Source organism: Macaca nemestrina, chromosome 17 (assembly GCF_043159975.1).
Source record: "Macaca nemestrina isolate mMacNem1 chromosome 17, mMacNem.hap1, whole genome shotgun sequence".
Classification (NCBI taxonomy): Eukaryota; Metazoa; Chordata; class Mammalia; order Primates; family Cercopithecidae; genus Macaca; species Macaca nemestrina.
The window spans coordinates 89297291-89321926 of record NC_092141.1 but is presented as its reverse complement, the minus strand read 5'-3'; the positions used below and the strand labels follow the sequence as shown (position 1 = coordinate 89321926).

Below are 24636 nucleotides of genomic sequence, written 5' to 3'. Positions count from 1 at the left end.
TAGAGGGCAGAATTTTTATGTATGTTTAGTTTAACCACAGAGGATTTCTCTCCCAGTAATATTAGAGCCATACAGTAGTAGGAGAAGAGGAAGCTTATCTGCACCATAACATACAAATATAGTAGCTTTATTAATCATTGCAGAAACTTGGAAGCAACCAAGATGCCTTTCATTAGGTGAACGGGTAAGCAAATTGTAGCACATCCATACAATGGAATATTATTCAGTAGTAAAAGGAAGTTAGCTCTCAAGCCATGAAAAGACATGGAGGAAACGTAAATACATATTACTAAGTGAAGGAAGCCAGTCTAAAGGCGACATCCTATAAGATTCCGACTATAGGACGTTCTGGAAAAGACTAAAGGAAATGGAGGGGGTGTGGGTGCGGGAGCACAGGGGATTTCGTAGGGCAGCGCAACTATTCTGTACGATACTGGAATGGTGGACACAGGCCATGGTTTATCCAAACCCCAGAGAATGGACAACATCAGGAATGAACACTACTGTAAACTATGGACTTTAGTTAATAACAATGTATCAATATTGGCTTGTCAGCTGTAACAAAAGCTGCATGTTAATACCAGGGTACTGCCTGTGTGATGGTGGGGGAGACAGATGAGAACTCTGTGGTTTCTGCTCAATTTTTCTTTACACATAAAAGTGCTCTAAAAATTTCTATCCAACTTATAAACAGGCTGAGCATGGTGGTGCAGGCCTGGAGTAGCAGCCACTTGGGAGGCTGAGGCAGGAAGATCACTTGAGCCTGGGAGGTCGGGGCTTACAGTGAGCGGTGATGGCATCACTGCACTACATGTAACTTGGGCAACAGAGAAGACCTTGTTTTAAAAATAAATCAATTGCCGGGCACAGTGGCTCACCTCTGTAATCCCAGCTACTTGGGAGGCTGAGGCAGGAGAATCGCTTGAACCCGGGAGGCAGAGGTTGCAGTGAGCTGAGATCCACCACTGCGCTCCAGCCCAGGTGAGAGAGCGAGACTCCATTTCAAAAATAAATAAATAAACAAACAAACATACGCAAATACACAAAAATGATCTTTTTAAGAGAGTAGCTTTCACTTATGCACTCCCATATCAATTCAGTTATTTGCTCCCCACAACTTCCCGGATCCGTAGGAAGCTCAGCATTGATTTTGGCTGATCCACATCTGGTGCCCTCTCACTAAAAGAGAGGAATCTAAGGTCTCACACATCAACTGGACTCTAATGTTTTTAGGATGGAATGTCTCTCTCCCTCCTTGATCACAAAACACCTGGGGCAGAGGGGGCTGGGTGGGAAATCAGACAGCCCAGTACTTCACTTTCTGTTGAGGTCATCAGTGTTGGCTTGGACATTCTACATTGATCTCCAAATAAGCAAGACATACCTGGGTCTGGATTTTAGTTTTTACTACTTATAATCTTTTAGACCTTAGGTAAGTCACAATGCATTCTCCAGTTGTTTCCTGATCTGAAAATTAGGGGCCTTAAAGGGGACTTTCAGAAGGGCTGTTTCAAGGGCACTGGGCCAGTACAGTCACTAGGGTGCAGCAAGCATTCAATGAATAGTGGCTGTTAGCATTAGTCATTATTTACAACGCAAGACACTCTGAGCCTTCCAAAGTCTCTCTGTCCAAACTGCAGCCTTTGTCTAACGTCAGCCCATCCCAATTCAGTATCATCATGTAAAATCTTCTGCCTCCCACCTTTCCCAGAGTCAGACAGGCACCACCTTCACTGAGCTCATGTTCCCAGCACTCCCGCAAACATACCACACAATTTGAAGAGATGCTTGACATCTGCCCATGTGAGCAGATGTTTTAAAATGTCATCCAAGTTGTCCACGGCTTCCCCATTGTTCCTAGGCCAGGACTTAGTGATCACAGCAGACAAGAGGGTACCAAATTTCTGCAGATTATAGCAAGAGAGCCCCCGAAGGATACTGGTCTGAGACTATAAGAAAATTCATAAAAAAGGGACAATTAGAAGTTTTTCATTAGTTTGTTTTGAAATAACAAAAGCAAATTACCTACTCAATAGCATTTCAGAAACCTACTGTAACTTGTTTTATAAGGCCACAAAAAGAGCAAGATAGTGAAACACTTCACATTTCTTAGAAGAATTTCATTTCCTTGTATACTGCCTCCTTAAGTGTCCAGCACCAGAGATTTGAAGACACACACACAAACACACACCAACACCAGTCACCCTCCTTCCTTCTGGCTAACTGCCAGTTTCTATATGTTCTTTGCACTCTCATATCATGAAAAACACCAAAAGTGAATAAACCCTTGATATAGCATATATTTTATGTTTCTAAATGTAATTCTTTTAAAAAGCTGCCTACAAACAACATATACATTTTCATTCTCTTTTTAATTCTCCTCCGAGAAACAATATTTTTCTTCCTTAGGTTCAAAGTCTCTGCAAAACGTTTCAGTAATTAGTAAAAACCACAAGGTTAATTTATAATAGATACTTTCTGACATTTAAAAGGATAAAAGCTTATCCAGCCACATGTTACAGAAACTATACACCATGATCAAGTACAATTTATCTCAGAGATGAAAGGTTGATTTAACATCAAATATCAGTTAATAACAATAGGAAAATATCACGTGATCATTTCAGTAGATATGGAAAAAGCATTTGACAAAATCCAACTCTCTTCTATGATTAAAGGAAAAAAAAAAAAAACCATTCAACAAATGAGGAGCAGAAAGGAACTTCCACAAAGGGCATCTATGAAAAGCTCACGTTGACATCACACCTGGTGGCAAAAGACTCAAAGCTTCTCCTAAGATCAGGAACAAGACAAGGATGTCCACTTTCACCACTTTCATTCAAAGTTGTACTGGAGGTTCTAGCCAGGGCAGTTATGCAAGAGAAAGAAATAAAAGGCATCCAGATTGGAAGACGTGGAACTCTATTCACAGATAATTATGATCTTATGTATAGAAAATTTAATTCTCTTTCTCTCACACACACACACACACACACACACACGCACGCAATTTGAGCTACCAAATGAGCTCAGCAATGTTGTAGGATACAAGACACACGGAGCACTGTGTGTCTAGACACCAGCAAGGAACAATCTGGAAATGGAATTCAGAAAACAATTCCAATTACAATAGCACCCCCCCCCAAAAAAAAGTACTTAGAAATTTAACAAGTGCAAAATTTAAGCTATGAAAAATACAAAACATTGTTAAAAGAAATTGGCCAGGCATGTAATCCCAGAACTCTGGGAGGCCAAGGCGGGTGGATCACCTGAGGTCAGGAGTTTGAGACCAGCCTGACCAATATGGTGAAACCCTGTCTCTACTAAAAATCCAAAAATTAGCCGGGTGTGGTGGTGGGCACCTGTAGTCCCAGTTACTTGCGCACTCCAGCCTGGGCGACAGAGCAAGACTCCGTCTAAACAGGAAAAAAAAAAAAAAAAGATCTAATTGAATGAAATAAATCTGACCTAACCTTGTTAAAATGGCAATGCTGGCTGGGTACAGTGGCTCACGCCTGTAATCCCAGCACTTTGGGAGGCAGAGGCTGGTGGATCATGAGGTCAGGAGATCAAGACCATCTTGGCTAACACAGTGAAACCCCATCTCTACTAAAAATACAAAAAAAAAGTTAGCTGGGCATGGCAGCAGGCACCTGTAGTCCCAGCTACTCAGGAGGCTGAGGCAGGAGAATGGCATGAACCCGGGAGGCAGAGCTTGCAGTGAGCCAATATCATGCCACTGCACTCCAGCCTGGGTGACAGAGTAAGACTCTGTATCAAAAAAAAAAAAAGACAGGCAATGCTCTCCAAAGTGATCTATACTTTGAATACCAGCCCTATCAGAATCCCAGCTGACTTCCTTGTCAATGGAAACTGACATACTGATTCTAAAATTCTTATGAAATTGCAAGGGACCCAAAATAGCCAAAACAATCTTGAAAAATAAGAACAAAAAAAAAAATACGAACTCACATGTCCCAATTTCAAAACTTACTAGAAAGCAATGGTAGTCCAAACGGTGTGGTACTGACACAAGGATACGAAAGCAGATCAATACATAGAATTGAAAATCTAGAAATAAATCCATACATGTATGGTCAACAGATTTTTGACAAGAGTGCCAACATCACTCAACAGGGAATGTAGAGTCCTTTCAACAAACGCTGGAACAACTGGATGTCCACATGCAAAAGAATGAAACAGAACCCTTACCTCACACCATATACACCATATACAAAAAGGAACTCAAAATGGATCAAAGGCCTAAATGTAAGAGCTAAAACTATCAAACATTTAGAGATAAATAAACACAGGAGTAAATCTTCACAACCTAGGATTTGGCAAAGGACTCTTTGACACCAACGGTACAAGCAACAAAAGAAAAAACAGATATGCCCAAATTCTTCAAAATTAAAGACTCTGTGCTTCAAAAGAAACCATCAAGAACATGAAAAAACAACACATAGAATGGGAGAAAATACTTGCAATCAGATATCTGACAAGGGACTTGTATATAGAATACAGACTCCCAACTCTATAATAAAAAGACAACCCAATTAAAAAATGAGCAAAAGAGGTGAGGTGCAGTGGCTCATGCCTTCAATCCCAACACTTTGGGAGGCCAAGGAGGGAGGATCATGTGAGCCCAGGAGTTCAAGACCAGCCTGGGCAACATCTCAAGACCCTGTCTCTACAAAAAAAAGAGAGTCTCACTGTGTCGCCCAGGCTGGAGTGCAGTGGCACAATCTCAGCTCACTGCAACCTCTGCCTCATAGGTTCAAGCGATTCTCTGGCCTCAGCCTCCCAAGCAGCTGGGACTACAGGCACATGCCACCACGCCCGGCTAATTTTTTGTATTTTTAGTAGAGACCGGGTTTCCCTGTGTTAGCCAGGATGGTCTCGATCTCCTGACCTCGTGATCCACCTGCCTCAGTCTCCCAAAGTGCTGGGATTACAGGTGTGAGACACCGCGCCTGGCCCACAAATTTTTTTTTTAATTAGCTGAATATGGTGGCACATGCCTGTAGTCCCAGCTACTTGGGAGGCTGAAGTAGGAGGACCACTTCAGCCCAGGAGGTTGAGGCTGCAATGAACCACGATTGTGCCATTGCATTCCAGCCTGGGTGACACAGCAAGACCTTTCCTCCAAAAAAAAAAAAAAAAAAAAAAAAAAAAAATTGGGGATGGGGGCAAAAGATCTCAATAAACATTTCTCCAAAGAAGATACAAACAAATCCAATAAGCATATGAAAAGATGCTTGATATCATTAGTTATCAGAGAAATGCAGTTAAAAACCACAATGAGGCTGGGCATGGTGGCTCACACCTGTAATTCCAGCACTTTGGGAGGCCAAGGCAGGCAGATCACGAGGTCAAGAGATCGAGACCATCCTGGCCCACATGGTGAAACCCCGTCTCTACCAAAAATACAAAAATTATCTGGGCATGGTGGTGCACGGCTGTAATCCCAGCTACTCGGGAAGCTGAGGCAGGAGAATTGCTTGAACCCAGGAGGTGGAGGGGTTGCAGGGAGCCAAGATCACGGCACTGCATTCCAGCCTGGGTAACAGAGCAAGACTCCATCTCAAAAAATAAACAAAAACCACAAGGAGATACCACTTCGTACCCACTAGGATGGCTAGAATCAAAAAGTTAGATAATACATGTTGGTGAGGATATGGAGAACCCGGAAGCCTCCTATGCTGCTGGAGGGATTGAAAATGGTCCAGCTGCTGTGGGACTCGGCCCGACAGTTCTTTAAACAATTAAACATGGAGTTACCATATGATTTAGCAATTCCACATCGAGGTATACACCCAGGAGAAATGAAGACATATACCCACACATAAACATGTACACTAACATTTGTATCAACAGATTTATAATAGCCAAAGAAGCAACCTAGATGGCCATCAATGGACAAGTGGATAAACAGGGAATAGTATTTGGCCATGGAAAGAAACGAAATACAGGTTGAGCATTCCTAATCCCAAAATCCAAAATACTCTAAAATCCAAACTTTTTGAGTATAATGATGCCACAAATGAAAAATTCAACATACAAATACTTAACACAAACTTTGTTTCATGCACAAAATTGTTTAAAATACTGTATAAAATTACCTTCAGACTATGTGCATAAGATGTACATGAAACAAGTGAATTTTGTGGTTAGACTCTGGGTCCCATCCGGAAGACATCTCATTATGTAAATACAAATATTCCAAAATTTGAAAACATCTGAAATCTAAAACAGTTCTGGTCTCAAGCATTTTGGGCAAGGAATACTTAACATATACTGACACATGCTACAATATGGATGGACTTTGGTTGTTGTTGCTTTTTGAGACAGGGTCTTGCTCTGTCCCCCAGGTTGAAGTGCAAGTGTGATCATGGCTCACTGCTGCCTTAACCTTCTGGGCCTAAGGGAGCCTCCCACCTCAGCCTCCGAAGCAGCTGGGACCATAGGTGAGCCCTGCCATGCCTGGCTAATTGTTTTTGTTGTTTAGTTTTTATAGAGACAGGGTCTTACTCTGTCACCCACGCTTGTCTTGAACTCCTGGGCTCCCAAAGTGCTGTGATTACAGGTGTGAGCAACCATGTCCAGCCTGTATGGACTTTTAAAACATTATGCTCAGCCAGGTGCGGTGGCTCACACCTGTAATCCCAGCACTTTGGGAGGCCACGGCGGGTAGATCACCTGAGGTCGGGAGTTCGAGACTAGCCTGACCAACGTGGAGAAACCCTGTCTCTTCTAAAAATACAAAATTAGCCAAGTGTGGTGGCACATTGTTCTTTAAACAATTAAAAGACTCTTTAAACAAAAAGAAGCTGTAATTCCAGCTACTTGGGAGGCTGAGGCAGGAGAATCACTTGAACCCGGGAGGCAGAGGTTGCAGTGAGCCAAGATCGCACCATTGCATTCCAGCCTGAGCAAAAAGAGTGAAACTCTGTCTCAAAAAAGAACCAGGCCGGGCGCGGTGGCTCAAGCCTGTATTCCCAGCACTTTGGGAGGCCGAGACGGGTGGATCACGAGGTCAGGAGATTGAGACCATCCTGGCGAACACGGTGAAACCCCATCTCTACTAAAAAGTACAAAGAAACTAGCTGGGCGAGGTGGTGGGCACCTGTAGTCCCAGCTACTCGGGAGGCTGAGGCAGGAGAATGGCGTAAACCCGGGAGGCGGAGCTTGCAGTGAGCTGAGATCAGGCCACTGCACTCCAGCCTACGCGACAGAGCAAGACTCTGTCTCAAAAAAAAAAAAACAAAAAAAACCAGCAACAAAAACCATTATGCTCAGTGAAATAAGCCATACCCAAAAGGCCACATACATGATTCCATTCATATTACAGTCCAGAACAGAGAAAGCCACAGACGCCATTGTTTATGCTCAGCAATTGTTTATGGCTGCAGAGGGGAGTGGGTGGCTGGAGGGGAGGAGGAGGATGATGGCTAAAGGGGACAGGGTTTCTTTTTGAAGTGATGAAAATGCTCTGTCGTTGACTGTGGTGATGACTGTACATATCCGTGACTACCCCAAAACCTGCTGAACTGGAACTTTTCACGGATGAACCGTATGGCATATGAACGATTTCTCAACCGTGTTAACAAAAAAGGGAAAGGAAAACCTTATCAAAGGTATCACTCACTTAAAAAATTAGAACCCCTTGGTCCCCGGAATTCGATGACCTCAATGTTTCCGGACTGTCCCTGCGGAAGCAAGGCTGTGCTTGCACGGGGGGTTAAGTGTCCAGTTAGGAAATGTGAGTGGGGAGAGCCATGGCCAGCAGGGAGCTTCTTCGTGTGGCATTGCCTGGGAGACTTCCTGGGAGACAGGGGGGCACAATCTCTTCCCCTTTGCAGAAAACAGCTAAATAAATTGATACCATTTTCCATTTCACATATTTTGCTTCCACAAATGTTCTGTCAACCTTTGGAGTCTTTTCCCACATACCTACTGAGCAAGTGTTAACAATCAAGCAAACCAGCAGGCACAACGGTAACGGGGCCATCTGAGGAGCGGCCTGCAAGCCCGTTTGACTTGTGCCACACGCGCACGGCCGTGATTCTGTACAGAACACCTGCAGGATGGCGTGAGCAGCAGGGACCGTGCAGCACACCGAGGAACCCGGAGAGAACCGGACTTCAGCGCCATCGCCCTGGGCAAGGGAGGAGGGTGCCCACTTCCCAATCTCTGAGTTGGCAAAGGAGCTGAGACCCAGCAGGTGCTTCATAGCCCTTAGCTGGGTCATGGCAGAACACAGCTGTGAGCCCGAATCCATTTCCCTGAGAGGAGAGGTTATTCACCTGGCAGGCTGAGCTCACGGCTTCAATGATGCATTTCTCGAAGGTCTTGGCCACACTGTCCTCTAAGCCTTCGCTGTCCCAGTGACTACTGCAGTAGGCAGTGATCTGGGAGAGGGGCTTCTCCTGCAAAAATCGAAGGGGGGTTTCAGAGCTTTTGGATGCAGTGCTCCAGTATTCTATGGGATCAAAGTGCTTTCATCATCTTTACTTTCCCACTGTTATACCGTTTCCCCCAATTTTAAGCTTCTCCCCACCCATGCAAAGCATGTCCTTCCTGCCCCCCACCAGTGGACCAAAGGCTAAAATTTAAAAAAGAGTCTCTTTTCCCAGTCTGCAGAAAAAGCACCTGGCTTGCAAAAACAGGTAAGTTATGAGAAATAGGTCATTTTTCCTGGTTTCTGTTTTCCCTCCAAAGATCCATTTAATAGTTTCATACAGGCTGGGCACGGTGGCTCACGCCTGTAATCCCAGCACTTTGGGAGGCCGAGGTGGGTGGATCACGAGGTCAGGAGATCGAGACCATCCTGGCTAACACGGTGAAACCCCATCTCTACAAAAAATACAAAAAATTAGCCGGGCGTGGTGGCAGGCGCCTGTAGTCCCAGCTACTCGGGAGACTGAGGCAGGAGAATGGTGTGAACCTGGGAGGCGGAGCTTGCAGTGGGCCGAGATCCCGCCATTGCACTCCAGCCTGGGCGACAGAGCGTGACTCCGTCTCAAATAAATAAATACCAAAAAAAAAGTTACATATAAAACTCTCGTATCACATAAAAGCTAATTTTCCTTGAGCCTCAGGCCTTAATTCAGCACGAGGGGCATGTCTGCGTGTTTTCCACTTGTGTTTCATGAGGTTCCTGTCACCAACAGGCCACTCAGACTTGCTGCCTGTGGGCAGGCTTGGCCCCTCCTATGCTCGGGGCCCCATTGAGGGAGGCAGGAGGCAGATAAATCCTATGCAGACAGGGGGCGGGTCCCTGGCAAAACCCCACCTTTGAATCGAAAAGCCTGAAACCCATGGCCCAAAGTGAGAACCTCTCGGCCTGTGTGCGTGCTCTCTCCCCATTGGTTCTTGCAGAGAAATGTCTTTTTACCAATAGAATGTTGCTTTTTCCAAAACTACCTATGGCCCACCCTGCCCCCTATCTTGTGCCTATAAAGACCCCAGACTTGGTAGCGAGAGAGAAGTAGCTTGACTGGAGACAGGGACTTGACTTCAGCAGGATGGCTGGACTTCGGAGGAGAGACGGTTTAACTTTGGAAAGACGTCCTGACTTCAGGAAAGAGCCAGCCAGAGGTAGCTGGACCAGAGGAAGATTCCCCACCTGACCCATCCCCTCTCCAGCTCCCCTCTCCACGGAGAGTCATTTCCATTGCTTAATAAAATTCTTTGCCTTCACCATCCTCCAAGTGTCCAGGTGACCTCATTCTTCTTGGATGCTGGACGAGAGCTCAGGGCCCACTGAGTATGGGTACCTAAAAGAGGCTCTCACATTGGCCCTTTGCCCTTGATGGCAGAGGGCAGCCACCCTAGGCAACACGACAAGGGGCCCACTGAGCTGATAACACACCACCGTCCATAGACGGCAGAGCTAAGAGAGCACCTGCCCTCTGGAGCTTCGGGGGTTGCAGGCACCTCAACCTGGGCACTGCTGCAGGGCCCGCACGGAGCTTGCGCTTGCCAGCTCCCAAAGCAGCTGGCCAGATGCCACCCTTGCCCACGTGCTCCCTCCCACAAGGGGTTGAGCACAGCGGGCCAAGTAAACACAGCATCCCCATCGCAAGTCCAACAAAGGGGTCAGGAAAAATCTTGCACCCCCATGATGGTGAGATCCTGGGCCCTTGTTCCTCTCTGTCCTCTCAGTAAGACTCCAAAGCGCTCTTCTGGGGACAGACTGTAAGGGCTGGATCAGAAACAGAAACACAGAGCTGTGATTCGCCCGTCCCTGCCCACGAGCGGCACCGCTGAGATCTCTTGGCTGTCGCTAATGGTCTGGGGTTCTCCAGCTTGCCTTCACGCCCTGGAAAAGAATGTCCCCCAACTTCTCCTACCTGTTTGAGCCTCCATTCCATGTCTTCCAGCAACGACTCCTTCCAGCCATGCTCCACGGGGAAGTGGATTTCCACCAGCCGCCTCCAGACCTGCAAAACCCAAACACAGGTCACACCCACGCTCACGACTAAACGCCACAGCACGCTCCCATGAAGGGAGAAAGGCAGCATTACGGCAATACAGAGAGCGCGGGACTACGCGAACGCCAGGGCTCTCCTCAACCTTCGTCAACAGTGAGCCGTGCTAGTGGCAGGTCACAGCAGCCCAGGATGGCTTTCTAGAATCCGAGACCCAACCACGGGCCACTACTGGTCTTCCTACTGCACAACTGGCTTTTTATTCTGAAAGGATTTATCTCTAACATTATACTTTGAAAATTTTTGAACTTTCAAAAAGGTCACAAGAATAGCACACCACCACCCACATTCATTCAACTCCAGACCCGAGCTGTTCGCGTTTCACACAGCTGCTTTCACTTTTCCTCTCCCCTCCTTGTTCTCTCTTCGGACTCTCCGTATAAATTAGCATTTTCTCTCCCAAACCGTTAGAAAGCAAGTTGCAGGCATCATGGCGTCTTGCCACTACATACCTGGGCAGGGTCTCACAAGACTCTAGCCCTTCTCTGCACAACTCTAGTGCAGGTTTCCCACTCAGGACGTGCAACGTGGAGAGGAGGACGCTGCCCCCAGGAAGTGGTCTCCACCCCAGTTCCTCTCGTGCTCCAGCTCCTGTCCTGACTGGATCCTAGATCCTCCTGGGACACATACTGTACTTCCTTATCACATCTCTTCTCTGCATTTACTTATCACATCTCTTTTCTAGAAGAGTTCCCTGGTCATTTTTTTTTCTTTTTTCTTTTAACAGGTTGACAGTTTTGAAAAGATCAGGCCAACTGTTTTGTAGACTGTCTTTTGACCTGATTTGTCTCGTAATTTCCCCATGATTTGTTTCAGATTAAAATATTTTTGGCAGGGACACTATGAGGTTGAACCACATGAAAATGCACTGTAAAAAAATACTTTAAGAGATAGGGTCTCGCTCCGTCACCTGGGTTGGAGTGCAGTGGTGCAGTCATAGCTCACTGCAACCCTGACCTCCCGGGTTCAAGCCATCCTTCCACCTAGGCTTCCTAAAGAGCTGGGGTTACAGGCATCAGCCACCGTGCCCAGCCAAAAATGAAAATGAACTTTTCTCAGGTCAGGCATGTTCGAATATCCGTCACCTCCACCACCACCATTATCTCCATAATCTCCACCACCGTCACCTCCACCACCACCACCACAATCACCACCGTCACCACCATCACCTCCACCACCATCACCACCACCACCACAATCACCACCATCACCTCCACCACCATCACCATCACCTCCACCACCACCATCACCTCCACCACCACCACCATCACCACCATCATCACCATCACCTCCACCACCACCATCACCTCCACCACCACCACCATCACCACCATCATCACCATCACCTCCACCACCACCATCACCTCCACCACCACCACCATCACCACCATCATCACCATCACCTCCACCACCACCATCACCACCATCATCACCATCACCTCCACCACCATCACCTCCACCACCACCGCCTCCATTACCACCATCATCACCATCACCTCCCCTTCACCATCTCCATGACCATCATCACCACCATCACCTTCACCATCATCACCTCTATCATCACCATCACCACAGGGACGGTGCCCAGCCAGCGGACACCAGGCAGTGCAGCAGCACTTTGCACCTGGCATCTGTCTGCCTCAGAGTCACCCCGCCGGGTAGACCGGAGCAACTCCATTTTGTAGATGAAGAACCAAGGCTCAGGTGAAGGCCAACTGCCCCTGGCCAGCAGCCTATACCCCATGATTTGAGGCCACAAGGAATCACGATCACTCACATCCCTACCCAGAAGCCTTTGGCCAAACGCTTACCTCAATTTCCTTGTGGTATGTGAAGGAGACACCTGAATATACGAGCATGTTATTTGTAAAAACTTCTCGGAGCCACCTTTTCGTAGCAGTAAGGGTCCCTTGGAAGACTGTTTGGACTGAATTATTTCCAGTTTCATCTCCCTGTCCTGCAGAATCCTGTTGTCACACAAGAGGGAGAGTCAGTCATCCTCGGCTGTGGACTCAGGTTCCCGGCAAGACGCTGCCCCCACTCCTCTGCTCCCTGCTGGCACAGGCCGCTCAAGGAGTGGCTACGATGGAGGGACCACAGACCTTGGCAGAAGCCCATATTCCCAAAGCACCTCCATTCCCCAGGGTTTTCTGGGTTCACCCTGAACGTGGGTGATACGGGAGAAAAGAGGGAGGGAGGAAATGGCATCTGGGTGTTCCCCTGAAAGCCCAGGCAGCCTCGGTCCTGCCAACGAGCAGGTTCCCAGGATGTGACTAGGACACTGAGGGGGAAAAGCACACCCCAGAGAGGGTCCTTGCAGACTCCCAGGCCTGCTCCTTAGACACAGGAGACAGCCAGGCTCCTGACCCAGAGGTAAACCTGGGTCCCCTTCCCACTGTGCTCCCAACACGCCCTCCCACTACCTCCACGCCAGACCCACCAGACCCGAGGGCAAACCGCTCTTCCCCTGGGCTCGAAGCCTCCTGTAATGCCTCCCTTCTCTCCCCTGCCTTCTTCTTCCTCCCTCTCCTTCCTCCTCCCTCCCTCCCCCTCCTCCTCGTCCTCCCCAGAAGCACATTTCCCAGGAAGCTCCTCCCTCCCTCCCCCGCCTCCTCGTCCTCCCCAGAAGCACATTTCCCAGGAAGCATACAGATCAGGGGTCGGGGCCCCCTCCTGGGAGGAGCCCCATAGTCCTGGACTAACGCATGGTCTTTTTCTCTTTCTTCTTTTGAGACAGAGCCTCGCTCTGTCACCCAGGCTGGAGCACAGCGGCGCAATCTCAGCTCACTGCAACCTCCACCTCCTGGGTCCAAGTGATTCTCCTGCTTCAGCCTCCCAAGTAGCTGGGATTACAAGTGCATGCCACCACACCTGGCTAATTTTTGTATTTTTTAGTAGAGACGGGGTTTCACCACGTTGGCCAGGCTGATATCGAACGCCTGACCTCTGGTTATCCGCCTGCTTTGGCCTTCCAAAGTGCTGGGATTACAGGTGTGAGCTACCACACCCGGCCAAGCGTGTGATCTTTTTTTTAAGCACAACCCTGCACATTGTGCAAGTATATCAGGAGTCACAGAACCTGGATGCGCTCAGGCACTCACTGGAAGCACCGAGAGGCCCACGCCTTGAGGCAGCAGAGATGTGCTGGGCAAGTGGACAGGGCTGCTGCTGGACGGGGCTGCCCGAGAGTGGGAGAGAGGAAGAGCCCACAGCAGGCAGGGAACACAGCGTCACTAGCTCTGGGAAGGGCCAAGACAGGAAGATACAGGCAGGAGCTTTCAAAGCATGAAAGAGGGGCCAGGATGCAGGTGCTGCCATGAAAGAGAAAGAGAGAGCCTGCAGAGGGGGCTGGGTGCGGGGATGACTACAGCACAGCACGCAGGGGAAGGGGGCTGGCAGAAAACAAAACAGGCACTGCTGAGGGTTCCCCCAATGGCACAGCTCCTTCCAGAACAATCCCCCAATGGCACAGCTCCTTCCAGAACAATCCCCCAATGGCACAGCTCCTTCCAGAACAATCCCCCAATGGCACAGCTCCTTCCAGAACACTCCCCCAATGGCACAGCTCCTTCCAGAACACTCCCCCAATGGCACAGCTCCTTCCAGAACAATCCAGCAGCACAGGGCTGGGCAGCGATGGCCAGTAACAACAAACTTAACGATTGCTCAATCCAGAGCCTGACATGGGCACCTTGTTCTCCCAAGTGTCTGTCAACCCTGGAGCCTTCACAGCAGCACTCACCCAAAAGTTTCTTCGGCGCGCATCATGTATTTTTGCTTTGTTTAATTTTAGTATTTGCAAAGGTTTTTTTGTTTGTTTGCTTTTATGGCACAGGTAGAGAGTATTTTGTCCATAATATGGATTCAGCTTATCTGAGATACCAGCCAACATTCAAGACAGTTATTTCTGTAGAAAATATACCCTAAGTAACTGACAAATTCCTTAAACACAGTTTCTGTGGAAGTTGGCAGCTGCCAGTGGCGGTTTAAATAGCAGCCCCTCCGGAGAACGTGATCATCTCACCAATAATATTTATTCTTAAACTGTGTCTGTGGTACTTTAACACAAGAAAACTGAAGGGAAGGAAGTTAAAATATACACTTAATTGTTTTCTCTCACTAACATCACAGTTCTAACTTGAAGTAAGATTTAAAAAAAATGATCGGCCGGGTGCGGTGGCTCACGCCTGTAATCCCAGCACTTTGGGAGGCTGAGGCAGGCAGATCACCTGAGGTCAGGAGTTCGAGGCCAGCCTGACCAACATGGAGAAATCCCATCTCGACTAAAAATACAGAATTAGCCGGGTATAGTGGCACATGCCTGTAATCCCAGCTACTTGGGAGGCTGAGGCAGGAGAATCGCTTGAACCCGGGAGGCAGAGGTTGTAGTGAGCCAAGATCACGCCATTGCACTACAGCCTGGGCAACAAGAGCAAAACTCCGTCTCAAAAAGAGAAAAAAAAAAAAAAAAAGATTGTGCCGGGTGCAGTGGCTCAGGTCTGCAATCCCAGTACTTTGGGAGGCCAAGGCAGGCGGATCACGTGAGGTCAGGCGTTCAAGACCAGCCTGGCCAACATGGTGAAAGCCCATCTCTACTAAAAATACAAAAATTAGCTGGCTGTGGTGGTGGGTGCCTGTAGTCCCAGCCACTTGGGAGGCGGAGGCAGGAGAATCACTTGAACCCAGGAGACGGAGACTGCAGTGAGCCAAGATCACGCCATTGCACTCCCGCCTGGGCAACAAGAGCGAAACTCCATCTCAAAAAAACAAACACACACAAACAAATGACCAGTCTAAACATTAAATCTGACATCGCTTTCGAACTGAAGCTCATGAACTCAAACGGGTGAAAGCTGCAGAGACGAGAAAGAAGGAATTGCTGATGCTGCGACCACACAGAGCCCAGAGACATGACTCTGATCCCTGAGACCACACAGACCGAGCTCAGAGACCTACGGCTGAGTGGGGAAAGTCGGAGGCAGAAGGGTCAAAGCTGGAAGACAGGGGAAACTGATCCACGGGAGGTCACAACAGTGGCTTTCTTCGGGAGGGAGGAGCTGGGTCGTTCTGCTGTTGGACCTGGGACGCGGCATGCAGCGGGGGACAGATGTGTGACACTATGGCCTTTGTCACCATATTCAAGCTACAATGTAAAGAAGGTGGGAAAGACCATGTTTGGACATGTATTTTTTGGGAGGAAAATGGTCCGCATAGTTGTCTGCAAACAACAGAATCAAGAAAAAAGAAAAGGCATCTTCTCTGCGAGGCATTGCCTGGTCTCCAGCCCCGACGCCAGCTCTCTGGTTTCCCCACGGCCAGCTGGTGGCCACACTTAACTCCCTGCCTCCCTCCCATGAGAGCCCAAGGAGGCAGAAGGGCAGACCCTGGCCCACTGACAGCCCCACACCCAGAACAGAACCCAACATCAAGCAGGTGCACAAGAAATGTCCACTGCTGGAATCCACCACTCCATCTCATCCCAGCACCTCGGAATCAGACTGTTTCCTTTCCAGATTGAGGCTGCTTGAAATTCCACACCTGTCCCCGGTGTGATACTCTGTGTGTTGACTCCACTCACCACCAGAGATAGAAGTATAATCATCCTGCAGACAATCTCGGCAGACAAGGCTGGCGGCTCATAAAACTCATGTGTCTTTGTGCTGTTGCAGACGGCTTCATGCAGCTTCAGACACACCGTCAGGTAGGATGGTGACAAGGCCTCCTCGGGAATCCTGCCCCGCAAAGAGTTAAGAGAAATCCCGGCCAGGATTTAGGAGAAGTCAGAAAATGGTAACTATTGATGACGAGCCCCTTCCTTTAAAATAACTAACAACAGGGCATTTGTTTGACCTTATCTAGGTTAACGTCTGGAAAATCACAATCAGTCCTGAACTTGTGACTAAGATAAAAAAAGAACGAAAATCTTCTTGTTTTGTCTCTGTAGTCTCAACTGTTCTAACCAAAGCAAGTCCAAACACTCCTCAGTGCGTTCTGGGATGTGAAAAAAGCAAAGAGATGTGTATTACTAGACATTAAAATACGACATAAATTTGAAAAAATATTCAGAAAGAAACAGAAAGGAGGGAGGAAGAGAAAGAAACAGAAGAAGAGCGTGCAGCCTGTGTGAAATTGGCTCCAGCTCTGCCGGACCTGGGTTTTGTGTTTTCTGAGGGACACATGGACAGAGCAGGGACAGAGCAGGGACTGAGGAGGAGCCTTAGGAGGGACTCAGGAGGAGCCTTAGGAGAAAGCTTAGGAGGGACTCGGGAGGGACTCAGGAGGAGCCTTAGGAGGGACTCAGGAGGGACTTGGGAGGGACTCGGGAGGGACTCGGGAGGGACTTGGGAGGGACTCGGGAGGGACTCGGGAGGGGACTTGGGAGGGACTCGGGAGGGACTCGGGAGGGACTCGGGAGGGACTTGGGAGGGACTCGGGAGGGACTCGGGAGGGGACTTGGGAGGGACTCGGGAGGGACTCGGGAGGGACTCGGGAGGGACTCGGGAGGGACTCAGGAGGAGTCGTAGGAAGGACTCGGGAGGGGACTCAGGAGGGACTTAGGAGGAGCCTTAGGAGGGACTCGGGAGGGACTCAGGAGGGACTTAAGAGGACACTTAGGAGGAGCTTAAGAGGAGAGTTGATAGAGGGGCTGGAAAGGCGGTATAAGAAAGGACTCCCTGGGCTGAGGCTGTGACACACAGCGGTGGGGAGGTAGAGAGCTTGTGGGGGGGATCCTGAAGTCACAGGTGCTGGATAAACATCAGCAGAGACGTGAACAAAGGAGGTGAACGGAGACTGGAAGTGCCCAAACCGCTCAGGAACAGCTCAGACAACACGCATCCCATTGCTCGCTGGGACATTTCAGTGGTCCTGCATTCTGTCTGCTGACCCCTCACGGTATCAGAGGTCACAAATTTGCAGGAGCAAATGATTTTGGAAAATTATATAAAGCTACCTTTGATTTTTATCTTAAACTGACGAAGTATTAAAAAAATGCAAAACACCCACCATGCATATGCAGTACCATGACCATTTACAAGTAAGGGAAAAATGTATAGGAAAAAAGACTGGAGGGAGATAAACCCAAATCTTAGCAGCTGATATCTGTTATTTCTCTTAAAAAAAAAAAAAAAAAAAAAAAAACAGAGGGCCAGGCGTGGTGGCTCATGCCTGTAATCCCAGCACTTTCGGAGGCTGAGACAGGTGGATCACCTGAGGTCAGGAGTTCGAGACCAGCCTGTCCAACATGGTGAAACTCTGTCTCTGCTAAAAATACAAAAATTAGCTGGGCGTGGTGGCACGTGCCTGTAATCCCAGCTCCTCAGGAGGCTGAGAAAGGAGAATCACTTGAACCCGGGAAGCAGAGGTTGCAGTGAGCCAAGATCACGCCATTGCACTCCAGCTTGGGCAACAAGAATGAGACTCCATCTCAAACAAACAAAACTTAGCTGGGCGTGGTGGGTGTGCCTGTAATCCCAGCTACTCAGGAGGCTGAGCTGGGAGAATCACTTGAACCAGGAGATAGAGGTTGTAGTGAGGTGAGATCACGTCACTACACTCCAGCCTGGGCAACAGAGTGAGACTCTGTCTAAAAAAAAACAAAAAAAAAAACAAAAAAAGACGACTACATTAATAACCTGAGAAGAGAAGTGGATCACATATTAATTTATGACGTTGCTGTTACAACAGCCAATGTGGGGCGCGGCCAATCGTAAGGGTCACAGAAGCCCCTGGGGGTCTCATGTGAGGGACAGACTGCATTGTGCTTCCCACTTACTTGTCCTGGTAAGTGTCCAGGAGGTGCAACAGCATTTTTAAAATGTTCAGAACATCCTAAGGCAGAGAAAAAAAAAAAGGGACAGAAGATTGAATCACAATGCCATTGTCATTGCTAAAACAGAGCTGAACAAAATCCAACATCAGTATGGTATACATTGTTTCCTTCCTACAAACAAATTTTAAGGTGCTCACATACTAATCTTACCTCTTTTATAGATAAAACTCAGGCTTTAAACTTATACCATTTTCTCCACCAAAAAATGTGAAAGGAAAAATGGCAGCTATGAAGTACATCACATGAGACCTTCTTTTTTTTTTTTGAGACGGAGTCTTGCTCTGTCGCCCAGGCTGGACTACAGTGGCGCTATCTCGGCTCACTGCAAGCTCCGCATCCCGGGTTCACACCATTCTCCTGCCTCAGCCTCCCGAGTAGCTGGGACTACACGTGCCCACCACCACGCCTGGCTAATTTTTTTGTATTTTTAATAGAGATGGGGTTTCACTGTGTTAGCCAGGATGGTCTCGGTCTCCTGACCTTGTCATCTGCCCGCCTCGGCCTCCCAAAGTGCTGGGATTACAGGCGTGAGCCACCGCGCCCGGCCCACTGTCTGTTTTTTAGGAATAGGAATCCTGACCTCTCCATGTTTAGTATCTAGTCTGCTTTCGCTAAGCCAGGACTCCAGAGCCAACTTCAGAAACAAACCTGCATATTCCAGGAGGAGATTTTCTGAAGTCCCCGCAGGCGGTAGTAAGTTCCTAGAAAACAGTCCAGGACATGAGCAGGAAAATGACCCAGGTGCTCAATGAAGTTTTCCATATACGGAACCAGGTGACTCAGAGGTAGCAGACTAAACCAGGATCGGAAGAGGGGCTCATCCACGCTCAGCAAATGCTTATTCTGGCTCATAAACCGAAGTAAGAAGCTCCTGCACGAGAGAAATCAGGACGGAGAAAAGAGACGCCGTGAGATCAGTGAGGGAAGATGGAGGAAACCCACGCTGGAGGGACAGAAACAGTCCCAATTTCAAAAATGATTTAAATACTCCTTGGGGCCGGGCGTGGTGGCTCACACCTGAATCCCAAGGCCGACTTGGGAGGATCACTTGAGCCCAGGAGCTTGAAACCAGCCTGGGAAACCTAGTGAGGCCCTGTCTCTACTTTAATAAATAAAATAAAGGCTATGTGGAAAACAAAAATATGCAGTGAATCAAATGAAAAGTACAGAACATCCTATTGAGAATTAACTTAATGGCTGGGCACGGTGGCTCACGCCTGAATCCCAGCACTTTGGGAGGCTGAGGCGGGTGGATCAGTTGAGGTTAGGAGTTTGTGACCAGCCTGGCCGACATGGTGAAACTGCGTCTCTACTAAAAATACAAAAATTAGCCAGGCATGGTGGTGGGAGCCTATAATCCCAGCCACTCAGGAGGCTGAGGCAGAAGAATCGCTTGAGCCCTGGAGGCGGAGATTGCAGTAAACTGAGATCACGCCACTGCACTCCAGCCTGGGCAACAGAGTGAGACTCTGTCTCAAAAAAAAAAAAAAAAAAAAAAAAAAAAGAGAGAGAGAAAAGGAGAATTAACTTAATATATAATTCAGAATACAGAATAAGAATTCACTGCTGGCTATTCTGGGCACACTCCTATGGGGTAGCCCTGTTCCACAAGAAGCAGTAATATTAAAAAAAAAAAAGTAATAAAATCAGGCTGGGCACAGTGGCTCACATCTGTAATCCCAGCACTTTGGGAGGCTGAGGCAGGCGGATCACCTGAGGTTGGGAGTTCGAGACCAGCCTGACCAACATGGAGAAATCCCATCTCTGCTAAAAATGCTAAATTAGACAGGTGTGGTGGCGCACACCTGCAATCCCAGCTACTTGGGAGGCTGAGGCAGAAGAATCACTTGAACCCGGGAGGTGGAGGTTGTGGTGAGCCGAGATCATGCCATTGCATTCCAGCCTGGGCAACAAGAGCAAAACTCTGTCTCAAAAAAAAAAAAAAAGGTAATAAAATCAAAAAGAAAAAAAAAAAAGAAGAGTTCACTGCTGGCTGCAGTGGCTCATGCCTGTAATTCCCACAATTCGGGAGGCCAAAGTAGGAGGATGGATAGCTTGAGGCCAGCAGTTTGAGATCAGCCTGGGCAACATAGCAAGATTCCATTGCTATAAATAAATAAATAAATAAATAAATAAATAAATAAAATTCACTGAGATGGATGAACCTTGACAACGCTATGCTCAGTGAAATAAGCCAGACATGAAAGGACAAATCCTGTGTGATTCCACTCATGTGAGGTCCCCAGAGAAGTCAAAATCCTAGAGAGAGAGAGGAGAACAGTGGTTACCAGGAGGAGGGGGAGTGGGGAGGTTGTTTCATGGGGACGGAGTTTCAGCTGGGGAAGCTGAGTTCTGGAGGTGGACGGTGCTGATGGCTGCATGACGGTGTGAATGTACTTAGTGCCAGGGAACTGTGCCCTGAAAAGGAGTTAACATGGTAAACTGGAGATTATGTATATTTTACAATAAAAAGGTAATATCCCAATAATTAAGCCTCTTAATTATTAAGTTTTTTTTGAAATGGAGTCTCACTCTGTCGCCCAGGCTGGAGTGCAGTGGCGCGATCTCGGCTTACTGCAAGCTCCGCTTCCTGGGCTCACGCCATTCTCCTGCCTCATCCTCCCAAGTAGCTGGGACTACAGGTGCCCGCCACCATGCCTGGCTAATTTTTTGTATTTTTAGTAGAGACAGGGTTTCACCGTGTTAGCCAGGATGGTTTTGATCTCCCGACCTCATGATCCACCTGCCTCAGCCTCCCAAAGTGCTGGGATTACAGGCGTGAGCCACCGCGCCCGACCAAACCTCTATTATTAATGAGTATCCAGGATCAAAGAGCCCAAGTGTGCTCAGCGAAGGCCCTTAAATAATGCTTCTGGAACACAGTACTGGAGACCCAAAATGTTGACAATGGGAAAGAAAGAAAGCAAGGTTCCCCAGAAGTAACAGAAGTTATGAAAAACATATCAATAAAGGTTCACTGCATACTAAAGGCCACTTTTACCTGAAAGACTGATCTTTAGGAACAATGCTACTGTAGACTTTTCAAGAGATTTAAAGATAAGTACATAAAAATAGCAATAATAATAAAAGGTACTCTATATGTCTACTATATCTAGCCTTTCTAGGTAAATATGGACCATCCATGGGTCTGACTATATTGATTGTTTTCTCTCTTGATCGTCTGGTGGCCTCTTCTGTTATCAGGGGCTGAGTTAATAGTTTAGATGAATTACAGCTTTGTTGTAGCTTTAATTAGAATTGGTTCCCAAGGGCTGGCCAGGCACAGTGGGTGGCTCATGCCTGTAATCCCAGCACTTTGGGAGGCTGAGGCAGGCAGATCACTTGAGGCCAGGAGTTCAAGACCAGCCTGGCCAACATGGCAAAACCCATCTCCACTAAAAATACAAAAATTGGCCGGGCGCGGTGGCTCAAGCCTGTAATCCCAGCACTTTGGGAGGCCGAGACGGGCGGATCACGAGGTCGGGAGATCGAGACCATCCTGGCTAACACGGTGAAACCCCGTCTCTACTAAAAAATACAAAAAACTAGCTGGGCGAGGTGGCGGGCGCCTGTAGTCCCAGCTACTCGGGAGGCTGAGGCAGGAGAATGGCGGGAACCCGGGAGGCGGAGCTTGCAGTGAGCTGAGATCCGGCCACAGCACTCCAGCCTGGGCGACAGAGCGAGACTCTGCCTCAAAAAAAAAAAAAAAAAAATACAAAAATTAGCCCCATGTGATATGTGATTACATGCACCTGTAGTCCCAGCTACTTGGGAGGCTGAGGCACAAGAATCACTTGAACCTGGGAGGCGGAGGTTGCAGTGACCAGAGATCATGCCACTGCACTCCAGCCTGAGAGAGAGAGAGAGAGAGAGAGAGAGAGAAAGAGAGAGAGACAGAGACAGAGACAGAGACAGAGACAGAGAAAAGAATTGGTTTCCAAAGGCTTTTACACTAAAGGCAAGACCATAACACTGCCTTTAGCAGAAGTTGAGATCCAGGGGCGCAGAGCAACTGCTTCATTTTTTCTGCTGTCCCCAGTCTTCGGCATTTGGCAGGCTCTGAGCATCATGCTTTACAAGGGGGCATCTCTTTCCGTTCTCCAGCCACTTTCCCAACTGCATAGTCACTGTCTTGTTCTCACTGCAAGGCCCAGAATGCTGCAGTCATTACCTCTGCTCTCCTGCCCTATCTTCAGACCTTAGCAGATTCTGTGTGGCCCACACCTCCAGGCTGGGGAAGGAGGAATTTCCAGAGCTCTCTCATCAATAGGACTTACTAACGTGTTAACTGCCTGCCTCTCCAGTTAGAATGCAAGTTCCATGCGGCCAGGAGCCGCTGTCTGTTTTGAGCAGTGCTGTACACCCTGTGCCTTGAGTAGTACTTCCTGGCACAAGGAAGGTACTCTTCAAGTATTCGTCCAGTGAGTGAATGAATACATTCTAGCACATTAATAAGAGAAAGACCATTTCTTTTTTTTTTTTTTTTTTTTTGAGACGGAGTCTCGCTCTGTCGCCCAGCCCAGGCTGGAGTGCAGTGGCGCGATCTCGGCTCACTGCAAGCTCCGCCTCCCGGGTTCACGCCATTCTCCTGCCTCAGCCTCCCGAGTAGCTGGGACTACAGGTGCCCACAACCGCGCCCGGCTAATTTTTTGTATTTTTAGTAGAGACGGGGTTTCACCGTGGTCTCGATCTCCTGACCTTGTGATCCGCCCGCCTCGGCCTCCCAAAGTGCTGGGATTACAGGCGTGAGCCACCGCGCCCAGCGAGAAAGACCATTTCAAGGCCAAAATAATCTATTTTGCTTAGAAGGGTTAACCTGTGGTCATTATGACAGTTCTATTAAATAACCCAGTATTCAGTATTTCATAGAGATTATACTTAAAGAGAAAGTTTGCGGTTACCTGTCAGGAATCTGAAAATACAGATGCTTTTATTTCAACTTCTAGGGAATCTGGACTTCTACCACTGCAGCCTTGACCTCCCCGGCTCAGGCGATCCTCCCATGTAAGCCTCCCAAGTGGCTGGGAGTACAGGTATACCAGAACATGCCCAACTCTTTTCTTTGTTTTTTGTAAAGATCGGGTTCTCCTACATTGCCCAGGCTGGTCTTGAACTCCTGGCCTCAAGCGATCCTCCTGTCTGGGCCTCCCAAACTACTGGAATTATAGGCATGAGCCACCAAGCCCAGCTGCTTTTATTATTTTTAAACTGACACATAATAATGGTACATATTTATGGGGAACAGTGTTATATTTCCATATATGTATATAATACGTACTATATACAAATGTTTGTATATATTATGCAGCGTATGCATATAGAGAATACATTTTGTGCACTGTATATACATATAAATATATGTCTACAATGTACACTATGTACAATGTATACAGTCTGTAATCTGTACAAATATGTGTATACAACATATATGTATACAATGTGTAATGTGTAAAAATCAGGGTAATTAGCATATCTATCTCAAACACTTGTGTTGCAAACATTCAAACTCCACTCTTCTAGCTATTTGAAAAACATAATAAATTGTAAATTACAGTCGTTCCATACTGCTCTAGGACCCTAGAACTTATTCGTCCTATCTAGCCATATTTTTGTATCCACTAGCCAACCTTTGGCTAGCCCTCTCCCCATCCTTCCTTGCCTCTCATAACTACTATTCTACTCTCTCCTTCTAGAAGATCAACTCTTTTCACATCCACGTATGAGTGGGAACGTGCAGTATTTATCTTTCTGTGCCTGGCTTATTTCACTTAACGTCATCTCCTCCAAGCTCATCCATGTTGCCACGAAAGACAGAATTTCATTCTTTTTGGTGGCCAAAGAGTATTCTCTTGTGTATACAGAAAACACTCTCTTCATCCACTCATCTGCAGGTGGATACTCAGGTGGATTCCATATCATGGCTATTGAGTGTCACAATAAATATAGGAGTGCAGCTATCTCTTCAACATACCGATTTCCTTTACTTTGGATGTATCCCCAGCCGTACGATTGCTGGATCATACGGTAGTTCGATTTGTGGTTTTTTGAGGAACCTTTATACTGTTCTCCACAGTGGCAGTACTAATTTACATTCCTACATTGTGTAAGAGTTTCTCTTTCCCACATACTCACGGGCATTTATTTTTTGTCTTTTTGATCACAGCTATTCTAACTTGGGTAAGAACATATCTCATTGGGGTTTTGATTTGCATTTCCCTAATTTAATGATGCTGATCATTTTTTCATATACCTGTTGGTCAGCTGTGTGTCTTCTTTTGAGACGACTACTCAACTCATTTGTCCATTTTAAAA

The 24636-nt window shown here is 47.5% G+C and overlaps 1 protein-coding gene across 4 annotated transcripts in view; it reads right to left on the bottom strand.

The window, feature by feature from the left end:
• The window catches only part of LOC105469385 (ring finger protein 213), a 134065-nt gene that overhangs the window by 67819 nt on the left and 41610 nt on the right, over positions 1-24636 (bottom strand). For all 4 annotated transcript variants that reach the window (XM_071081789.1, XM_071081790.1, XM_071081788.1 and 1 more), the window contains 7 exons: positions 18973-19195; positions 18268-18323; positions 16072-16225; positions 12305-12460; positions 10356-10445; positions 8307-8429; positions 1769-1949 (listed from right to left, as the gene is read on the bottom strand). In XM_071081789.1, the coding sequence (XP_070937890.1) occupies positions 1769-1949; positions 8307-8429; positions 10356-10445; positions 12305-12460; positions 16072-16225; positions 18268-18323; positions 18973-19195 (983 nt within the window). The remainder of the gene's footprint in view (positions 1-1768; positions 1950-8306; positions 8430-10355; positions 10446-12304; positions 12461-16071; positions 16226-18267; positions 18324-18972; positions 19196-24636) is intronic.